The sequence below is a fragment of the Ranitomeya imitator genome, chromosome 4 (genome assembly GCF_032444005.1).
Source record: "Ranitomeya imitator isolate aRanImi1 chromosome 4, aRanImi1.pri, whole genome shotgun sequence".
NCBI classification, from domain to species: domain Eukaryota; kingdom Metazoa; phylum Chordata; class Amphibia; order Anura; family Dendrobatidae; genus Ranitomeya; species Ranitomeya imitator.
In genome coordinates this window covers 527,272,058-527,295,439 of record NC_091285.1, presented here as the reverse complement: position 1 = coordinate 527,295,439, position 23,382 = coordinate 527,272,058, and the positions used below count along the sequence as shown (strand labels likewise).

The window sequence follows — 23,382 nt, the reverse complement described above, 5'->3', positions numbered from 1 at the left end:
CTCAGGTACAGATAAATTAAACAGTCGACCTTTAGGAAACTTACTACCAGGAATCAAATCGATAGCACAATCACAATCCCTATGCGGAGGTAGGGCATTGGACTTGGGCTCATCAAATACATCCCGGTAATCAGACAAGAACACTGGGACCTCAGAAGGGGTGGATGACGAAATAGACAGAAATGGAACATCACCATGTACCCCCTGACAACCCCAGCTGGACACAGACATTGATTTCCAATCTAATACTGGGTTATGGACTTGTAACCATGGCAACCCCAACACGACCACATCATGCAGATTATGCAACACCAGAAAGCGAATATCCTCCTGATGTGCAGGAGCCATGCACATGGTCAGCTGGGTCCAGTACTGAGGCTTATTCTTGGCCAAAGGCGTAGCATCAATTCCTCTCAATGGAATAGGACACTGCAAGGGCTCCAAGAAAAACCCACAACGCCTAGCATACTCCAAGTCCATCAAATTCAGGGCAGCGCCTGAATCCACAAATGCCATGACAGAATAAGATGACAAAGAGCAGATCAAAGTAACGGACAAAAGAAATTTTGACTGTACCGTACCAATGGTGGCAGACCTAGCGAACCGCTTAGTGCGCTTAGGACAATCGGAGATAGCATGAGTGGAATCACCACAGTAGAAACACAGCCCATTCTGACGTCTGTGTTCTTGCCGTTCAACTCTGGTCAAAGTCCTATCGCACTGCATAGGCTCAGGTTTATGCTCGGATAATACCGCCAAATGGTGCAAAGATTTACGCTCACGCAAGCGTCGACCGATCTGAATGGCCAAAGACATAGACTCATTCAGACCAGCAGGCATGGGAAATCCCACCATGACATCCTTAAGGGCTTCAGAGAGACCCTTTCTGAAAATAGCTGCCAGCGCACCTTCATTCCATTGAGTGAGCACGGACCACTTTCTAAACTTCTGACAATAAATCTCCATCTCATCCTGACCCTGACACAGAGCCAGCAAATTTTTCTCTGCCTGATCCACCGAATTAGGTTCATCGTACAGCAATCCGAGCGCCAGGAAAAACGCATCAATATTACATAATGCAGGATCTCCTGGCGCAAGGGAAAATGCCCAGTCTTGAGGGTCGCCACGTAATAAAGAAATAATGATCCTAACTTGTTGAACTGGGTCACCAGAGGAGCGAGGTTTCAAAGCCAGAAACAGTTTACAATTATTTTTGAAACTCAGAAATTTAGCTCTATCTCCAGAAAACAAATCAGGAATAGGAATTCTTGGTTCTAACATAGAATTCTGAACCACAAAGTCTTTAATATTTTGTACTCTTGCAGTGAGATGATCCACACATGAAGACAGACCTTTAATGTCCATCACTACACCTGTGTCCTGAACCACCCAAATGTCTAGGGGGAAAAAAAGGCAAAACACAGTGCAAAGAAAAAAAAAATGGTCTCAGAACTTCTTTTTCCCCTCTATTGAGAAGCATTAGTACTTTGGGTCTCCAGTACTGTTATGATTAGGTAATTCAGAACCACAATGGACCTTGAAGTTCAGAGCACACAAAGTGACCTGACAATAACCAAAAGACATAGGACGAGCTCTGAGACGTGGGAACTCTGTTGACCGCAATCCCTAATCCTATCCAACCACACTAGAGGCAGCCGTGGATTGCGCCTAACGCTCCCTATGCAACTCGGCACAGCCTGAGAAACTAGCTAGGCCTAAGATAGAAAAATAAGCCTATCTTGCCTCAGAGAAATACCCCAAAGGAAATGGCAGCCCCCCACATATAATGACTGTGAGTAGAGATGAAAATACAAACGCAGAGATGAAATAGATTTAGCAAAGTGAGGCCCAACTTACTGAACAGACCGAAGATAGGAAAGATAACTTTGCGGTCAACACAAAACCCTACAAACAACCACGCAGAGGGGGCAAAAAGACCCTCCGCACCGACTAACGGTACGGAGGTGCTCCCTCTGCGTCCCAGAGCTTCCAGCAAGCCAGAAAAACCAATTAAGCAAGCTGGACAGAAAAAATAGCAAACAAAAATAACACAAGCAAAACTTAGCTTATGCAGAGCAGACAGGCCACAGGAACCATCCAGGAGGAAGCAAGACCAATACTAGAACATTGACTGGAGGCCAGGAGCAAAGCACTAGGTGGAGTTAAATAGAGCAGCACCTAACGACTTCACCACATCACCTGAGGAAGGAAACTCAGAAGCCGCAGTACCACTTGTGACCACAGGAGGGAGCTCTGCCACAGAATTCACAACACAACCCCATAGTATTACCTCTCATTTGCCAAATTGTACAGTTGATACAGTACAGCCATGCTGGTAAAGCTTGAGCATTTGTTCAAATCCAGACTCGTCCATCAGACTGCTAGTTACAGACACATAGTTAAATAGGTTGAAAAAAAGACCTAGGTCCATCAAGTTTAACCTTTCTCTACGAATTGTACATTTCAGAGAAGAGTGATTCATCATTCCATAGCGCACATTTAAACTGCTCCAGAGTCTAGCATGCTTAACACCACTCCATCCAACGCTGAGCATTGTGTTTGGTGGGATAAGGCTTGCATACAGTTGGAAACCCATGCCATAAGTGCCTGATGCACAATTTTAGCGCTGATGTTAATTCAAAAGGACTCTGCAGTTATGGAGTCAGCAGAGCATTAGTGACTTTCATGCACTATGTGCCTGAGCACTTGGCAACTCATCTCTGTAACTTTACTTGATACAGCGGTGACTATTGCAGGACTGAGCTGGTATCACTGAGTGTTTTAGAATGAGCTATTCAGTCACTAATGTAAAGGTAGCCTGTATGGCGAAGGGCCAAATTTTATACACCTGTGGCAATAGGACGTGACAAAATATTTGTGACCTTTTAGTGCATATTCTGTCAAATATATATCGAAGTTACAATATATTGACTTTACAGTTGTGCTCAAAAGTTTACATACCCTGGCAGAATTTTTGCTGTTTTGACCTTTTTTCAGAGAATATGAATAATAACACCAAAACTTTATCACCACTCATGGTTAGTGGTTGGGTGAAGCCATTTATTGTCAAACTACTGTGTTTTCCCTTTTTAAATCATAATGACAACCCAAAACATCCAAATGACCCTGATCAAAAGTTCACACACCCCATTTGTTAATGCTGTGTATTGCCCACTCTAACATCAATGACAGCTTGAAGTCTTTTGTGGTAGTTGAGGATGAGGTTCTTTATTTTCTCAGACGGTAAAGTTGCCCTCTCTACTTGGCAAAAAGCCTCCAGTTCCTGTAAATTTCGGGGCTGTCTAGCATGAACTGCGTGCTTCAGATCTCCCCAGAGTTGCTCAATGATATTGAGGTTAGGAAACTGAGATGGCCACTCCAGAACCTTCACTTTGTTCTGCTGTAGCCAATGACGGGTCGACTTGGCCTTGTGTTTTGGAACGTTGTCATGTTGGAACGTCCAAGTATGCCCAGCTTCCGGGCTGATGAATGCAAATTTGCATCCAGTATTTGCTCATAACATGCAGCATTCATCTTTCCTTCAACTTTGACCAAGTTTCCCTGTGCCTTTGTAGCTCACACATCCCCAAAACATCAGCAATCAACCTCCGTGCTTTACAGTAGGAATGGTGTTCCTTTCATCATAGGCCTTGTTGACCTCTCTCCAAATGTAACGATTATGGTGGTGGCCAAAAAGTTCAATTTTGGTCTCATCACTCCAAATTACCGTATATACTCGTGTATAAGCCGAGATTTTCAGCACATTTTTTTGTGCTGAAAACGCCCCTCTCGGCTTATGCACGAGTCATTGCAGGATGGGGAAAGGGGGTGAGGGAGCATCATACTCACCCTCCTGGTGGGATCACTGCATTTCAGTACCTGCATCTCGGGCGCCGGCATCTCTCTTCCTGTCTTCCTTCCTATGCTGAGCGGTCACGTGGTACCGCTCATTAAAGTAATGAATATTCACGCGTCTCCACTCCCACAGGCGTGGAGCGCATATTCAATACTTTAATGAGCGGTATCACTGACCATACAGCACAGGAAGGAAGACAGGAGGGTGAGTAGGACTGGGGGAAGGTGGGCCTTGTGATATTCACCTGTCCCCGTTCCCCCGCTGTGCTGTGTCTTCCAGGTCCTCTGGCTATGACGTTCAGGTCAGAGGGCGCGATGATGTGGTTAGTGCGCGCCCTCTGCCTGAACAGTCACTGCAGAGAGCGGGTGACGCTGAGGAGCAGCGGGCAGCGAAGAGAGGTGAATATATAATTTTTTTTGTTAATCACAGCAGCAGCATTATATGGGGCATATTTTAATATGGAGCATCTTATGGGGTATCATTAACCTTTATGCAGCATTATATGGGGCATATTTTAGTATGGAGCATCTTATGGGGCCATCATTAACCTTTGTGCAGCATTATATGGGGCATATTTTTCTATGGAGCATTTTAAGGAGCATCATTATCCTTTGTGCAGCATTATTTGGGGCATATTTTAATATGGAGCATCTTATGGGGCCATCATTAACCTTTGTGCAGCATTATATGGGGCATATTTTTCTATGGAGCATCTTAAGGGGCATCGTTATCCCTTGTGCAGCATTATATGGGGCATATTTTAATATGGAGCATCTTATGGGGCCATAATTAACCTTTTTGGAGCATTATATGTGGCATATTTTTCTATGGAGCATCTTATGGGGCCATCGTTAACCTTTATGGAGCATTAAATGGGGCATATGTTTGTATGGAGCATCTTTTGGGGCCCATCATGAACTTTATGGAGCATCTTATGGGGCCCATCATGAACTTTATGGAGCACTATATGGGGTGTATTTTGTATGGAGCATCTTATGGGACTCTGATTCAATATGGATATTCAAAAACATTTAACCTACTGATGTCTCGATTAATTTTACTTTTATTGGTATCTTTTTTATTTTTGAAATTTATCAGTAGCTGCTGCATTTCCCACCCTAGGCTTATACTCAAGTCAATAAGTTTTCCCATTTTTTTTGTGGCAAAATTAGGTGCCTCGGCTTATCCCCGGGTCAGCTTATACTCGAGTATATACGATACCTTCTTCCAGAAGTTTTGAGGGTTGTCTCTGTGCTGTTTTGTGTATTGTAGGTGAGATACTTTGTGGCCTTTGCACAGTAATGGCTTTTTTTCTGGCGACTCGACCATGTAGCCCATTTTTCTTCAAGTGCCTCCTTATTGTGCATCTTGAAACAGCCACACTGCTAGTTGTCAGAGAGTCCTGTATTTCAGCTGATGTTATTTGTGGGTTTTTCTTTGCATACCGAACAATTTTCCTGGCAGTTGTGGATGACATTTTTGTTGATCTACCTGACTGTGGTTTTGTTTTTACAGAGCCCCTGATTTTCCATTTGTTAGTCACAGTTTGAACGCTACTGACTGGCATTATCAATTCCTTGGATATCTTTTTGTATCCCTTTCCTGTTTTATACAGTTCAACTACCTTTTTCTGTAGATCCATTTACAATTCTTTTGCTTTCCCATGACTCACAATCCAGAAATGTCAGTGGCTGGATGAAAGATGCAAGAGTCGGTCTGGATTGCAAAAACTCACTCAGATTCTATGCACATACTGATTACAAGCAAACAGGTCACAGATGAGGATGTAACCTTTAGTAGCCATTCAAACCCATTTGTGTCAACTTCTGTGCAAAATCACCAGGGTATGTGAACTTTTGATCATGGTCATTTGGATGTTTTGGGTTGTCATTATGGTTTTAAAAGAGAAACCACAGTAGTTTGACAATAAATGGCTGCACCCAACCACTAACTATGAGTGGAGAAAAAGTTTTGTTGTTATCATTCATATTCTCTGAAAAAAGCCCCAGAAAGCAAAAAATCTGCTGGGGTAAGTACTTTTAAGCACAACTGTATAACTCAGTAAGTAGCAGTTTAAAGAAGTGTAAGAGATGGTATTTTTACTTGGATTTTCATTTCTTGTATGCAAACCAAGAGAATAGCTCAGACAACCACTAGAGGGCAATGTTGCTCTCCAGTTATCATACATTTTCAGCTCACACATTTGTCTGGGCTAGAAGAAAACTAAGTGTGAATTCATGAACTCTCAGAGACTAAGCAAGATAAAAATCTTTGTTGTTTGCTCATCTAGTTTTACGTGTCTCTGTTCATCCGCAGTTTCTTCACCAAATCATTTTTAACATCTAGCCGCTGCAGATTGGATGCTGCGGCTGTATGCAGCATCCAATCCGCAGATTTTACTGACTGTGGAAACCTACCCTAATAAGAAGTAAATTGCTATGTTGTATATTTTTACAAACAATTACCAATTTTACTCATTCAAGAATTTGACAATAACACTTTATGTTGCCAATACGTCTTGTAACTGACCTGCGATATAAGAGACTAGCATCCCCATACAGGTAACAATCCAGCAGCTGTCAGCTGTACACTATAGCTGACAACTTGCTGTATCAGCCACGATCAGTGTTGGCACCGTCCATATCTGTTTAACCCCTGAGATGCTGCTGTCAATAGTGACTACATCATATAAATGGTTAACAGAGTGTGGGGGCTTCCTCTTTATCCCAATTGGTGCCCTCAGATCACGATTTTTTGGTCCTGGTGTTTGCCATGGCAATTCACGACCAAATAGCGGCGATAGAGTCTGACTGCTCTAGTAATCTGTTCAGAAGTTAGAGGCATTTAGGTGGTAAAAATACACATTTTTATTTCCGTCATGCCACTTTGCATTAATTCCTGAAAAGCACCTGAAGGATTAATAATCTACCTGACAGCAGTTTTCAATATGTCAGGGGGTGCGGTTTTTAAAATGGTATAATTCTGGGGGGTTTCCCAATATATGGGACCCCCCAAAGGCACTTCAAACATGGATAAGTCCCTAAAAAAATAAATTTTGTAAATTTCCTAGAAAAAATGAAAAATTACTGCTACATTTTTAAACCTCCTAAAATGCTAACAAAATAAAAGAACATTTTACATATGGTGCTGAAGTAAAGCAGACATGAGGGAAATGTTATTTATTAATGTTTTGCTGTGATATGACTATCTGGATTAAAGGAATAATCATTCAAAGTTTGAAAATTGCTAATTTGTTTACGTTTTTCTAAAATTTCTGATATTTTTTATAAATAAACACAAAACATATCGACATAAATTTACCATTATCATAAAGTATAATGTGTCGTGAAAAAACAATCTCAAAATCACTGGGATTTGTTGAAGCGTTCCAGAGTTATTACCACATAAAGTGAGACTGGTCAGATTTCAAAAATTTGGCTCTCTCACTAAGGGGTTAAAACTATATTTGTTTTCTATAACATCCCTGACAGTTCAGCAATCAGACGTCTATTGGGACTCTTAGCTTTAGGATTTTACTCTATATAAAACATAAAGTAAACACTGTTCATCTTTTCATTAACATTTCTGCAATTCTGGTAAACTAACAGTCTAAGGGTATGTTCACACGTTCAGGATTTCCATCCTTTTTTTTTCCTGACTGTTTTTTAAAAAACTGCAGCTCTTGGCAGAAAACGCAGGTCCTTTTTTTGGTCCTTTTTTGGTCCGTTTTTGATGCGTTTTTTGATGCGTTTTTTGATGCGTTTTTTTGATGCAGTTTTCTAGCCAGAGTCTGTGTGTTTTCTAGGAATTTTTTTAGGGTTAAAATGGCTGAAAATACCCTAACCCTACCCCTAACCCTAACCCTACCCCTAACCCTACCCCTAACCCTACCCCTAACCCTACCCCTAACCCTACCCCTAACCCTAACCCTAACCCTAACCCTACCCCTAACCCTAACCCTACCCCTAACCCTACCCCTAACCCTACCCCTAACCCTACCCCTACCCCTATTCTAACCTTAGTGAAAAAAAAAAAAAAAAAAATTCTTTATTTTTTTTATTGTCCCTACCTATGGGGGTGACAAAGGGGGGGGGGTGTCATTTACTATTTTTTTATTTTGATCACTGAGATAGGTTATATCTCAGTGATCAAAATGCACTTTGGAACGAATCTGCCGGCCGGCAGATTCGGCGGGCGCACTGCGCATGCGCCCGCCATATCTGCCGGCCGGCAGATTCGGCGGGCGCACTGCGCATGCGCCCGCCATTTTGCAAGATGGCGGCGCCCAGGGAGAAGACGGCCGGACGGACACCGGGACGCCGGGTGAGTATAAGGGGGGGAGATTAGGGCACGGGGGGGGCATCAGAGCACTGGGGGGGGGCATCGGAGCACTGGGGGGGGGCATCGGAGCACGGGGGGGCGGGATCGGAGCACGGGGGGGGCAGCCACACTCCGCCCACGCACTTCCGCCCGCTCCCCGCACTTCCTGCTGCAGCGGTTCTGCACATCAAACCGCAGTAAAACCCGCAGATATATTTTTGATCTGCGGGTTTTACTGCGGTTTGGACCTCACAATGGAGGTCTATGGGTGCAGAACCGCTGCGGCTCCGGAAAAAGAATTGACATGCTCCTTCTTTTTTCCGGGAGCTATTCAGCGCGTCTTTTTTTTTACAATTTCCGGACCATGTGCACAGTGTGTCCTGTTTTCCATAGGGTACAGTGTACTGTACCCTGCATGGAAAACAGCCGCGGAACCGCAGCGGCAAAACCGCCGCGGTTCCGCGGTAAAAAACGCACTGTGTGAACATGGCCTAACAGAGATATATGAGAGCATTTAAGAAAGCCATTTCTCACAGAGAGGGTTCTTAAATGAGATAGACAGCTCATGCGGTTTAGGGTGATTGTCTCATGAGATACTCAAAAGTGTACACAGAAGAAGGTCAATAATAAGTAGTCGCAACAAAAGAATGAGTTTAATCAATTCAAGCGTAAATTATTATAAGCCACCTAAAGGGGATTTACAGTAATAATACTTGATTGGTATTTCAGGACAACTCCCAGATTCGCAGAAGAGCAGGCAAGTCTTCTGATCAACATGCCCTAACTCTAAACAATTGAGCAATTCCTTCATGTCAGGGTATTGTGTGCAACAACCTGAAGTGAAGAGTATTGCATGCCAATGGAGCAAGAAGTAATAAATAACTGTGGCTCTGGTCTGAGGTCTATAGACAAACTGAGATCTCATGTATGGTTTAAAAATGTACTGGAATCTGGTCTGAAGTCTAAAAACACACTGAGATCTGGTGTGTGGTCTAAAAACACACTGTAGTCTTGTCACAGGGATACCATGACAGAGAGGGGTCAGAAGAGTTTAACATCTTGCTTTGCGAACTCCGGCCCTAGTTAGAACTGCTTCACCATCTTCTTAAACAGTGCAGACTTTTTCCTTGCTGGCAGGGAAAGGGTTAATCAGTTCACTTGATCTCCTGGAGTTCTCCAACCTGAATTGTCTCATCTGTCCAGTGTTGACCACTCCCCCTTCGGAATTGCCAGTGATAGTTCTTACTGCCGGGTTAGGAGTTGGAAGTGAGATTCGTGTTTGAAGTAGGCGTTTGGAGTTGTTCACGAGATTGTTGCATTGAGATTGTTTGTGTGGTCATCCTCATCCTCTCCTATTTGGTTTCACCTTCCTATACCTCTGCTGTGTACCACTGTGTTATTTGGTGAGTGAATTTTGTATGACTGTAGTTTTCATTTATCCCTGTCTGTCTTCCCCTGTTTGTCTGGTTAGTGTTAACCTATACACTTAGGCCTCACACCTCGCTGGGTGGGGGAGTGAACAGATAATGGTTAATATAGGAGCATAGCAAGGCACGTGACCCCGGCGTCTCCACCTTCAGGAGTAATCTAGAGGAAAGGGATAGTGTCACAGGTTTACTGTGACAGAGAGGAGCCAGAAGGCTGCAGGGTCTGATTTCCCCTACTCCTGAATAGAACAACTTCACCTTTATTTAAAACTGTATAATTTTTTTTAGCAGTGTAGGAGATAGTCTGCTCAGTTGAGAGCTCCTGGAAACTTACCTGCATTAACCCCTTCACGACATGCGCCGTACTAGTACTGCGCATGCCGTGTCACCCCCTTTGATGTGGGCTCCGGCGGTGAGCCCACATCAAAGTCGCGACATGTCAGCTGTTTTGTACAGCTGACATGTGCGCGCAATAGCGGCGGGTGAAATCGCTATTCACCCGCCGCTATTAACCTGTTAAATGCCGCTGTCAAACACAGACAGCGGCATTTAACTGCCGCATCCGGCCGGGCGGCCGGATATGACGTCATCGCCGACCCCCGTCACATGATCGGGGGTCGGCGATGCATCAGGAAGGTAACCATAGAGGTCCTTGAGACCTCTATGGTTACTGATGCAGGCCTGCTGTGAGCGCCCCCCTGTGGTCGGCGCTCACAGCACACCTGCATTTCAGCTACATAGCAGCGATCTGATGATCGCTGCTATGTAGCAGAGCCGATCAGGCTATGCCAGCTTCTAGCCTCCCATGGAGGCTATTGAAGCATGGCACAAGTAAAAAAGATATGTTTTTAAAAATATGAAAAAAATATAAAAAATATAAAAGTTTAAATCACCCCCCTTTCGCCCCATCCTAAATAAAACAATAAAAAAAAAATCAAATATACACATATTTGGTATCGCCGTGTTCAGAATCGCCCGATCTATCAATTAAAAAAAAGCATTAACCTGATCGCTAAACGGCGTAGCGAGAAAAAAATCAGAAACGCCAGAATTACGTTTTTTTGGTCGCCGCGACATTGCATTAAAATGCAATAACGGGCGATCAAAAGAACGTATCTGCCCAAAAATGGTATCATTAAAAACATCAGCTCGGCACGCAAAAAATAAGCCCTCACGCGACTCCAGATCCCGAAAAATGGAGACGCTACGGGTATTGGAAAATGGCACTTTTTTTTTTTTTTTTTTTTTTTAGCAAAGTTTGGAATTTTTTTTCACCACTTAGATAAAAAATAACCTAGTCATGTTAGGTGTCTATGAACTCGTAATGACCTAGAGAATCATAATGGCAGGTTAGTTTTAGCATTTAGTGAACCTAGCAAAAAAGCCAAACAAAAAACAAGTGTGGGATTGCACTTTTTTTGCAATTTCACCGCACTTGGAATTTTTTTCCCGTTTTCTAGTAAAAGACATGGTAAAACCAATAGTGTCGTTCAAAAGTACAACTTGTCCCGCAAAAAATAAGCCCTCACATGACCATATTGACGGAAAAATAAAAAAGTTATGGCTCAGGGAAGGAGGGAAGTGAAAAACGAAAACGCAAAAATGAAAAAGGGCCGCGACTTGAAGGGGTTAAAACTCAGCTGTGAACTGTTAGCCAATCCCATCTCCTATATAAACCCAGGCCCTGGGTAGCATTCAAAATGCACTAATCCATATTTTGTTTTAAAAGTTTGCCTCCAATTACAATTTTAATGCAACTGAAAAAAGTTTGGCTTAGCTTTTAAAGTTGGTGTCTCGCGACTCTGTTGTTAGTAGTGCGAGGACCAGGGGAACCTTTCCTGTCCCTAACACTAGGGGCACCCTAGTTCGCCATGTTCCCCAGATTACTTCTAATGGTGAAGACACCGGGGCCACGTACTTTGCCTTAGCTCCTGAATCCACCCTCGGTCTGTTCTTTTCCCCCACCCAGGGAAGAGGGAAGAAGTAGTGTACCATAATACACCAACCAGACTAACAATGTAATACGAACCGGGGTAACGAAAAATACCAAACATAGACATTTACTCACACATATAACAGAGGAATGCACTCGGGAGTGTAGGATGGGGGTTAAACCAAAGTAGGAGAAAAAAAGGGAATTATCACACACTCAAAACCTAGAAATAGTCACAGATAAACCCACAAACTGCCTTCCCCTATAATAACCGACAACAACCTCCAGCCAAGTAGCATAAGCTAACTCTGACAATGAGTGCTAGCCAGGACCCAGTGTATATAGGAGATGGGAGTAGCTAACAGTGCACAGATGAGAGCCTTAATGCAGGAAAGCTTCCAGGAGCTCTCAATTCAGCAGATTAACCCCTGCACTGTTAAAAGAAATTCACACCGTTTAATAGAGATTAAAGTTTAAAAGAGACTAGGGCGCCCCTAGTTTGAGGGATTGGGTAGGCGCAACCAGTCCCTAGTCACTACGCGACAGGTCTGGTCAGAGTTCTAAAATCACGATATCATCTAGTCTGAGGTCTAAAAACACAAAGATCTGACCTGTGGTATAAAACATATTGCAATCTGGTATGAGGTCTAAAAACACACAGAGTTCTGGGTTTTACATTTATTCTACACTCGTAAATACACATATTATGTACCATATTTATCACTTTTCTCTGCAAGGACAAAGCACCATATTACACCACCATTATTAGATCCAAATATCTGGTGAATACTAGGAAACTAGGATCATGGAACACAAAGTGCAAATCACAAGACAATACACCATTACATATCTACTATATACAGTTAGGTCCATATATATTTGGACAGAGACAACAGTTTTCTAATTTTGGTTATAGACATTACCACAATGAATTTTAAACAAAACAATTCAGATGCAGTTGAAGTTCAGACTTTCAGCTTTCATTTGAGGGTATCCACATTAAAATTGGATGAAGGGTTTAGGAGTTTCAGCTCCTTAACATGTGCCACCCTGTTTTTAAAGAGACCAAAAGTAATTGGTCAATTGACCCCAAGGCTCTTTCATGGATAGGTGTGGGCAATCCCTTCGTTATGTCATTCTCAATTAAGCAGATAAAAGGCCTGGAGTTGATTTGAGGTGTGGTGCTTGCATTTGGAAGGTTTTGCTGTGAAGTAAACATGCGGTCAAAGGAGCTCTCCATCCAGGTGAAACAAGCCATCCTTAAGCTGCAAAAACAGGAAAAAAAAACATCCGAGAAATTGCTACAATATTAGGAGTGGCAAAATCTACAGTTTGGTACATCTTGAGAAAGAAAGAAAGCACTGGTGAACTCATCAATGCAAAAAGACCTGGGCGCCCACGGAAGACAACAGTGGTGGATGATCGCAGAATAATCTCCATGGTGAAGAGAAACCCCTTCACAACAACCAACCAAGTGAACAACACTCTCCAGTAGGTCGGCGTATCAATATCCAAATCTACCATAAAGAGAAGACTGCATGAAAGTAAATACAGAGGGTTCACTGCACGGTGCAAGCCACTCATAAGCATCAAGAATAAAAAGGCTAGACTGGACTTCGCTAAAAAAACATCTAAAAAAGCCAGCACAGTTCTGGAAGAACATTCTTTGAACAGATGAAACCAAGATCAATCTCTACCAGAATGATGGAAAGAGAAAAGTATGGCGAAGGCGTGGTACAGCTCATGATCCAAAGCATACCACATCATCTGTAAAACACGGCGGAGGCAGTGTGATGGCTTGGGCATGCATGGCTGCCAGTGGCACTGGGTCACTAGTGTTTATTGATGATGTGACACAGGACAGAAGCAGCCAAATGAATTCTGAGGTCTTCAGAGCCATACTGTGTGCTCAGATCCAGCCAAATGCAGCAAAACTGATTGGTCGTCGTTTCATACTACAGATGTACAATGACCCAACACATAAAGCCAAAGCAACCCAGGAGTTTATTAAAGCAAAGAAGTGGAATATTCTTGAATGGCCAAGTCAGTCACCTGATCTCAACCCAATTTAGCATGCATTTCACTTGTTAAAGACTAAACTTCAGACAGAAAGGCCCACAAGCAAACAGCAACTGAAAACCACCACAGTGAAGGCCTGGCAGAGCATCAAAAAGGGGGAAACACAGCGTCTGGTGATGTCCATGAGTTCAAGACTTCAGTCAGTCATTGCCAACAAAGGGTTTTTTCAACCAACTACTAAAAATGAACATTTTATTTAAAATTATTGAATCTGTCCAATTAATTTTGGTCCCTTTAAAAACAGGGTGGCACATGTGAAGGAGCTGAAACTCCTAAACCCCTCATCCAATTTTAATGTGGATACCCTCAAATGAAAGCTGAAAGTCTGAACTTCAACTGCATCTGAATTGTTTTGTTTAAAATTCATTGTGGTAATGTCTATAACCAAAATTAGAAAAATGTTGTCTCAGTCCAAATATCTATGGACCTAATTGTAATTGTCTAAGGGTCACTTCCGTCTTTCTGTCTGTCTGTCTTTCTGTCACAGATATTCATTGGTCGCGGCCTCTGTCTGTCATGGAATCCAAGTCGCTGATTGGTCGCGGCAAAACAGCCACGACCAATCAGCGACGGGCACAGTCCGGAAGAAAATGGCCGCTCCTTACTCCCCGCAGTCAGTGCCCAGTGCCCGCATACTCCCCTCAGGTCACCGCTCACACAGGGTTAATGCCAGCGGTAACGGACCGCGTTATGCCGCGGATAACGCACTCTGTTACCGCCGCTATTAACCCTGTGTGTCCCCAACTTTTTACTATTGATGCTGCCTATGCGGCATCAATAGTAAAAAAATGTAATGTTAAAAATAATAATAATAAAAATAAAAACCTGCTATACTCACCCGCCGTTGTCCGCCGAGCCGCTCACGCCTGCCGCCATCTTCCGTTCCCAGAGATGCATTGCGAAAATTACCCAGAAGACTTAGCGGTCTCGCGAGACAGTTAAGTAATCTGGGTAATTTCACAATGCATCTTGGGAACGGAAGATGGCGGCAGCCGCGCGCCTATCGCCGGAGCTTCGGTGGATCCTAGGGGGTGAGTATATAACTATTTTTTATTTAAATTATTTTTTTTAACAGGGATATGGTGCCCACACTGCTGTATACTATGTGGGCTGTGTTAGATACCGCGTGGCTGCTATATACTACATGGGCAGTGTGATATACTGCGGGGGCTGTGCTAGATATTACGTGGCCATTGTTATATACTGTGTGGGCAGTGTTATATACTACGTGAGTGGACAATATACTACGTGACTGGACAATATACTACGTGGCTCTGTGCTGTATACTACGTGGCTCTGTGCTGTATACTACAACGCTGGGCAATATACTACGTGATTGGGCAATATACTACGAGGCTGGGCAATATACTACGTGGGCTGTGCAATATACTACGTGGCTGGGCAATATACGTGGCTCTGTGCTGTATACTACGTCGCTGGCCAATATACTACGTGACTGGCCAATATACTACGTGACTGGGAAATATACTACATGACTGGGCAATATACTATGTAGCTGGGCAATATACTACGTGTCTGTGCTGTATACTATGTCGCTGAGCAAAATACTATGTAGCTGGGCAATATACTACGTGACTGGGCAATATACTATGTGGCTGGGCAATATACTACGTGGCTGGGCAATATACTACATGACTGGGCAATATACTACGTGACTGGGCAATATACTACGTGGCTGGGCAATATACTACGTAGCTGGGCAATATACTACGTGGCTGGGCAATATACTACATGGCTGAGCAATATACTACATGGACATGCATATTCTAGAATACCCGATGCGTTAGAATCGGGCCACCATCTAGTGATATATAATATGATATGGTTTACATTGTGTGTCATGTGAACAACATATATACGTAATCCTGGAAAACCCCTAACTCAGTGTGGAACATTTTGACAGTCACCCAAGATGAAAACAGATGTCAAAGCAAGTGAAATTATTGCTACACAGCAGTGTACCTCTTGACCTGCTTGGGGAACTCACAGTTTGTGTCTAATGGTCTTATTATTTAGCCATTTGCTCACCAGCTGTGTATTCATTTTTTTTTCATGTGGTAAATAAGCCTTATATTATCCATTGTAATTTCCTATCCACGTAGGCTCATCCTTAGGGAATCAAAAATACAACGAATTGTGCATTTTATGTTATTATTTTTTTTCTTCATTTTTTTATGTTGCAACAAACCAGTTCAGGTTCTGAGACAATAATGGGGCCCATATAGGTGGTGATTGTGCGCCATAATTGCCCAAGAACCATGTGGTTTTACCATGAATTGACATATTTTGAATTTTTGGGAGGGAGGGAGGGGCCCTGCATGCCTTATACGAATGAGAGACGTGAAATTCATGTATTTCACCTGTGGTTGAAGCCAAAAGAGCAAAAATCTCACATGATTTTACCGCAAATTGATATGTGGTTTTAAAAGGTGCTACATGGGCAATCACATTGGTATGACAGTCATAAGTAGGGCATACAATTTAGCAAGGACAACCCAACCAGCTCATAGCTTGAAGCTGAAAATTATTACTTTTGACCAATTACGAAATTCTTTAGCCTTGATTTATTATATGGTGTGTACGTACAATCATAGCATCAAGAATTTACAAAGCAGGTAAAAGTAGAGATGCCAAGATTAAGGGGATCCTTATATGCTCATATGGTGGGAAAACCAAACCAATTGCTTATTATGATGATGACTCAAGAAATAAAAGTTACTATGGGTTTTACCTAAAATGACAGATGGACATTATCATACAATATTATGCTCAATCCAGAGTTTTAGTAGTAAATGGAGCAAAACAGTTACCGTAATATTCTTTGTGCACTATATTAAGACACATATTATTTGTTGCATATTTAAAAAAATTGGGAAATAAAACCAGAGACATGTCGTACTCACAGAAATTTTTGGTCGAAATATCCCAGAAATGTGATTTTTTATATTTTCCAGAGTGTGATTTATACCACTCTCCCGGTCCTATAAGAAAAAAAATGCAAAGAAATATTAATTGCATTTCTTCATATGTAGACAAATAAAAGTGATATATTTTCAATCCTTCATTATTGGCACATCAATCTTTCTAAGAACATCAAAAGAAAAAGCCCCCCCGCACAGCTGCTTTGTAGTTAGGCTCTGTTATGCAAACAACCCTTGTTTTCAGAGAAGATCGATCAGGCATACCTTTTTACATATCAACGGGGTGCGACTTCCAAAGTAACACACTGCAGTCCATGAAATAGAGAAAAAAAGAAGTGCACTTACCCGCATGTGATGGTCACAATTTTTATTCGGACATATATAACAATGTGCAGGGAGGGATGTGAAAAAAGCGGACAATGGCCGTTTCGTGCCCTCCTTTTGTAGTGCTGAGGCACGAAACGGCCGTTGTCCACTTTTTTCACATCCCTCCCTGCACATTGTTATATATGTCCGAATAAAAATTGTGACCATCACATGCGGGTAAGTGCACTTCTTTTTTTCTCTATTTCATGGACATCAATCTTTCTATTTGCAGGAGATGGAGCTAACGCCAGAAGACGACATCCGTTTCGCGTTTCACACACTTTCTACAGCGAGGCCCATAGAAGCGCGTGGAATGCAGTATGGCCATCACCTCTTGGTCCCAGCTCTCTCTCCTGCACATAGAATATACTAATCCATTGTGAAGCATCAATAAAAGAAGACTGAAAAGACTGCTGAGTGCCATCACTTTTTCTGCCTACCTATGAACTGCATTATCAAATGTGAATACAAAAGATGGAGCATAACAGGTCGTGGGGCAATACTCATCACTTCTTGATGGCAACTCATTGAAGTGTATATATATATATATATATATATATATATATATACTTATACTAGTTCTGTCAGGGCCAATGGATGATATTATAATTCTGCAACATCAATTATATTGAATACATTCATATTTTGATGCATATCTGCTAAAATTGTGCCATTTGCACTGTATTGGGATTACATGAGGATTAGCCCCATTGCAACCCTAATGCTGAGCCGCCTGTCAGTCAGTGATGGGGTGCGGTCATAGCCGCCACTGTCTATACACAGAGCAGTGACTGAACCTGCGTCAGCGCAGCCATTATAACTGGATACCGAATGCTGGAAGGAGTAATAATGTTAATTTCCTGTCGGCAGCGGGGGGCGCTAAATGCATGCGCTGGGCAGATTCAGAACATTATTAACCTGCAGTTTATCCCCATATCTGCAGGTTAACAGCATTTGTTTACACAATAGGTTCCCTTTAACGCACAACTCCAGCGACGCACAACTTTTTATTTCAGCGCTGAAGTGGTGCCACTAATGTAAGTTTCTTGACCGTAGTATTATACTTACTGGCTGCCACCTTCAGCTTTTCCGGTGCCGCTTACATCCTACGCCGCCATCTTGTGACCACAACTTTTGACTGACCAGAAGTCAGAGGTAACAGTCCCAAGCTCTCAATGTGAGTCTATGAGAGGCTGGTTCTGGCCTCGTTCGGGCTCTCATAGCCTCACATTGAGTTGTGACTTCTGACTGCCTCGGCAAACACTGGACCGATCCATCAGGTCACAAACTGCTGGAGACCGACCGGAGCGGAGCAGATAACGGAAGAAGATAGCTGGTTAGTATATTAGGTGCAGATAGCTTAGATTAGTGGCACCAATCCAGGGGTAAAATAAAAAAAAAAGCTGGAGTGGTGCTCGAAGTAAAATAAGAAAAAAAAAGCTGGAGTGGTGCTTGAAGTCAATAGGAAGTTATTCAAAGTGTAGTTGAAGTGGGAGTGAATATACCTATGTGGCAGATTTGTGGCAGAATTGTACTTGACTGCATTATACATGTTAATAAGGATTGTAGAAACACATATGTATACAGTATGTACTTTGCACTGTTTCACATTTGAAAATATTAATTAAAAAAAAAAAGATATCCACATGCATGTTGCAGAGATAACCTTTCCTTATAAATTTTCATTTGAATCTGCTGCATGTGAACAGATCATCAAAGGAGATATCTACAAATGAGATAAATGTGTTATATAATGTGACCATGGACAGCACTCATTTTGGTTAGATTTGCCTTTTTTCTCATTTGAAACAAGCAAAAACTCACAATTGAGCAAATCGATTGTCCATCATCCTGCAGCTGGAGTGCTGGGGGAGGATCTCTGGCTCCAAGCTCGTATATCTTCTTTTTTAGAATATCTCTCTGACCCTGCAGCTTGATCTTGCTACACAGTGACATGTTATATTGCAAAATTGCATCTTGAAGAGACTGACACTTAGCTAGGAGGCAAATTCTGTAAAAAAATAAAACAATGGTCAAAGCTTCTTATTATTCTTACCATTTAAGTGTATGTATAGGAAAAATATAGCTACTGAATATTGTCTATTTTCATAAGAATTGCACACTAGTGGCATACATTTATATGGACTGCCAAGCAAGGCATACTGATCCTTCCAATTATATCTGGGGTTGGCTACTAATAACATTATGCTTTACAGTGAGAATCTCCTGAGCCAAAGCAATATTAAACTGCAATTGCGCAAAAAGAAGATTCAGAGATCCTCCAAAAATTCAGAAAACAGCAAAAAGGCAGAGATGCTTACCTGCCTAGGCCTCCAAACAAATGCACTATCAGGATGCAGTGGACCCATGTGGTCAAGATGGCGGCAACACAGGTGCAGAAATACCGATGAGGCAGCCACTCATAGCCTACCAAACTAATGGAGGGGGTGGCTGCTTGGCATATTACTGCACATAAAAGACTTGTATGTGTCGCTGTTCACACAATGGAGATGCACAGCATCCAGGTTAACAGCCTAGTAGTGACACCCTTCTATTAGCTCAGGTGGGCTGCTTAGCACTATACCAATGCACCCCATGTGAACAGACACCACAGTTTACAAGACAAAATGGTCCCAAATGCACCCCGAAAAAAGTGCAAAAAACACATATAAAATAAAAAAATATGTGAGGTATTAGTTTTTATTTTTTTGCCAAAATATGCAAGCTCGTAACCCACGTCACGGGTCCTCATGCTTACCACATGGGTCCACTGCATACTGATGGTGCATTTGTTTGGAGGCCTAGGCAGGTAAGCATCTCTGCCTTTTTGCTGTTTTCCGAAAGCAATAATACTAATGAATGATAAGAAAACAAGTCTCATGCTACAAGGAACCTTGCATCACATTTAGTTTTGACTCCATTGTTTCCTGTGGGCTGCTGCAATATTGTCAATATTGTAATATTAAGGGCTCACTCACGTTGGCGTACATTCTCTCGTGCGATAGAATCAAGTCAAGAGATTGATCTAAGTGTGATTCAATTCTCTTACATGGGAGAATCACAGTACAGGTTCAGAGAAGATGAAGAACTTAAAGGGGATATCCGGGACTTTATAATAAAACAAAAAATGTACCTAAACACTAACAGGCAGGTAGTTGCTACTTACCTGCCTGCTGTGCATGGTGACGTTCTTCCCTGGCACAGAGTGGTCACAGACACTCCTGCAAGGGGATTCAGAAGCCTCGGTTGACTTCACGTCTATAGAGCGGTGGCTTATTTTCCGGTCCGCTCTATAGATGGGGCGGGACTTCTGAGGTTATTCCAATTAACAGCCAAATACCAGATGCCTAACTGTGGGAGTCGGCTGTCGATGAGAATTACCTTAGAAGTCCCGCCCTGCCATGTCAGCAGCGGTAACTGAATCCGGCACCACTGTTTTTTTTAATTATTTATTTAAATAATTAAAAAAACAGGCTGGAGACCCCTCTATTCTTGATAACCAAGCCCCCAGCTGTGAGTTCTCTCTGGGTGGTTAAGAATATAGGGGGGAACCCACGGCAGGTTTTTCATTCACTTATTTCCTTAGATCGCAGCCGGCGGCTGTGGAATACCCCGATCATCCGCACCTGTCACTGTTATTAGCGGCAGCAGGTGTCGGATGATAGGGGTAAGAGTCCCAAAAGCCCCCACCTGCTGTCGTTTTTACTTTAACATAACACTCATCATTCTCCTCTGTTCGCCGGCAGAGCAGGGGATAATGATGAGAGATGGCTTCAGCACCTGCCGCCGGGGAACAGCGCTTACTGTAGTGCTTCTTCCCTGGCGGCTGTCTGTGTGGTACTAACGCAGCACATGGTTGCCACACGTAGTGCACACACGGACATGGATATCTCCATTACCGGTAGCCTGCCTAACTGAAATCTCAAGGCTCCCAGGAGGTATAAAGTTCATTTTCTCCCTGGTGCTGCACTTTAAGTATGGAGCTGGGCACCTTCCTAAAGCTATTAACCTACAGAATAACCCTATATCTACAGGTTAATATCATCATCCAACATGACAGGTTCCCATCTAGAGTATGTGTTAGGGGAGATTTCTTGATATTAGAGGAAAAACTCTTTGTGGCCTACAGCAACCAATCACTGCACCACTTTTATTTCATATTCAATAACCCTCTTTTAACATATTTATTAGCAAAATAAAATAATCCACAGGGTCCGCCATAATCCATAATATGGACATCTCATGACGATCCACAACTCTGCTACATTCGGAGACTGTGATGAGTGGTGACATCATAACGTTACCATTCACCACGGCGGCTGAACACACTGAGAGGAGCATGAGAGCCAGCAGTAATGACGAGTGGTGACGTCTGTAAGGTTAGCGCAGGTCACAGCCAGCGGTTCTCAAGATAACCTCTGAGTGAGCCGGCCAGCTATGAACTGTAGTGAACTCCCTAAGGTTACCATGGTTCACAGTGGGCTGACTCATATGCTGTCCTCTGTGGTTCACACAGAGGTTTTGTATGTGTGTGTGTGTGTTTATTTCTTTTGACTACGGGATCAGTAATTGGGGTGTCTGATAGACACCTCTGCATTACTAACCACTAGGCTTGATTTCAACAGACATTACACAGCTGACATCAGCCCCACAACCATTACCCCACTTCCCCACGCATGAGGGCAAGCAGAAACAGCCGAGGCTAGGCGCCAGAATTGGCGCATCTAATGAATGCGCCATTTCTGGGGCAGCTGAGGGCTGGTAGGATTATTCTGGGAGGGGGACAATATCCACGGCCCCGTCCAAGCCTATTATTATCAGCCCACAACTGTCTGTTTAGACTTTAGAAAACATATGAAAAAAACAGAGCTTTTAAATTCCAAAACATAACCAAAAATGCTACAAAAAATAAATAAACTAGTGTAAGGCAAGAAAGGGGTGTATAAAAATGTATAACTTTATTATAGTACAAATATTAAAGCCAAACACACAAGTACAAAACATAAAAACAAAAAACAAAAAAAAAAACTGGACAGGTCTACAGAATGATGATACAAACTGGCAGGGACCGGCAATCCAATAGAACAGAGACGCTCACAAATATATGATAAGTCTACATACCAAAAAATGCACAATAAATATAAAGGCAGAATGTCATATCACATGGCATGTATGGAGGACAGAGCAACCTAATGGAAATCCACGAAGATAAATGGGGATAGAGTACGCCACATATCACAGGCAAAAACAGACCAGGATGTGAGTGGGAAGTAACATGTAATAACCCGGCCACATTATAATAAAGCTGACAGTGCAACGCCAAAAGTACATAGGGATGAAATGATAGGCATATCTTACCCGTGGACGCCGTGACCCACCGCACAGATACCCCTGTTTAGACTTTGCTGGTTATTAAAACAGAAAGCACTCAATATTTTTTTTTGGGGGGTATCCCTTTTTTTAATAATAATAATAATAATAATAAAGTAAAGGCAACACAGACATTTGTGAGCTGTTAATAGGCTGGAAAGCTCCATGGATATTGTTCCCTTCCAGGAATAATAATACCAGATTACAGCTGTCTGATCTCCCTTAGCTGCTAATTACAACAATTTAAAACATTTTTTTTTAAATTATTTGTTTAATAGGTTAAATAAGGCTAAATACTCTTTAGTGCCACATGAAAGGCACTAAAGGGTGCTAATTTTATTATATGTAGGGGGCTTGTAAGATTAAATATCTACAGCACATCTATCCTATCTATCTATATCTGTATATAAGATTGCTTTATTAGTTTGTAAACTAGCTTTAAATGACAGAAAATTACAGTATGTAAAAGCTGGTGTTAAAAATGCATTGCATATGGATTGCAAAAACATGTGATATAGATGCTAGTTGAGAAAAATTGCATTGTACTCGCAGGACACTCATCCGGCTTTTCTGGATCAACATTGGACTGATTTTCTATATGCCTAAGGGCTCGCTTCCACTTCCCATTAAATCAGACTAATTCAAATCTATTAAAAATCGGATTGCATTCGTACCAATTTAAGCCTATGGTTCTGCTCTCAATTGTGGCTTCTTTACCTTCTGTTATCGGATAACAACTGGACAGGAAAAAAAATTGCAGCATGCTGAAATCAGATGGCACACAGCCATATAAATCACAGCAGAGCAAGATCCAAGTATCATTAGCATATGGCATCGGATGTGATTCGCTGGTGGGACCCTAACCTAACAATTTTTTTTCCATCATGAACTGTCCTTGAAAGTGAAATGATTTCATCATCTATCTAATATTAGCATGTTTGTAAAACTGATGATGCTCCTTACTGGTCGACTTTACTTCTTTCTTCACACACAATCTCAGTGTTTAGCTGTTGTACGGCGTCTTGTTTAATGTTAACTGTTTCAGTGACCATTGCAAGTTCCTCTTCAATGGATGTCAGCCTGAAAAAA

At 42.3% G+C, this 23,382-nt stretch overlaps 1 protein-coding gene across 1 annotated transcript in view; it reads right to left on the bottom strand.

Annotated features, from left to right (window-relative positions):
- FES (FES proto-oncogene, tyrosine kinase) overlaps window positions 1-23,382 on the bottom strand; it is a 259,267-nt gene that overhangs the window by 71,653 nt on the left and 164,232 nt on the right. Inside the window, exons 8-10 of the mRNA XM_069766154.1 lie at window positions 23,257-23,373; window positions 18,748-18,934; window positions 16,540-16,617 (exon numbers count right to left, since the gene is read on the bottom strand). Of these exons, the coding sequence (XP_069622255.1) occupies window positions 16,540-16,617; window positions 18,748-18,934; window positions 23,257-23,373 (382 nt within the window). The remainder of the gene's footprint in view (window positions 1-16,539; window positions 16,618-18,747; window positions 18,935-23,256; window positions 23,374-23,382) is intronic.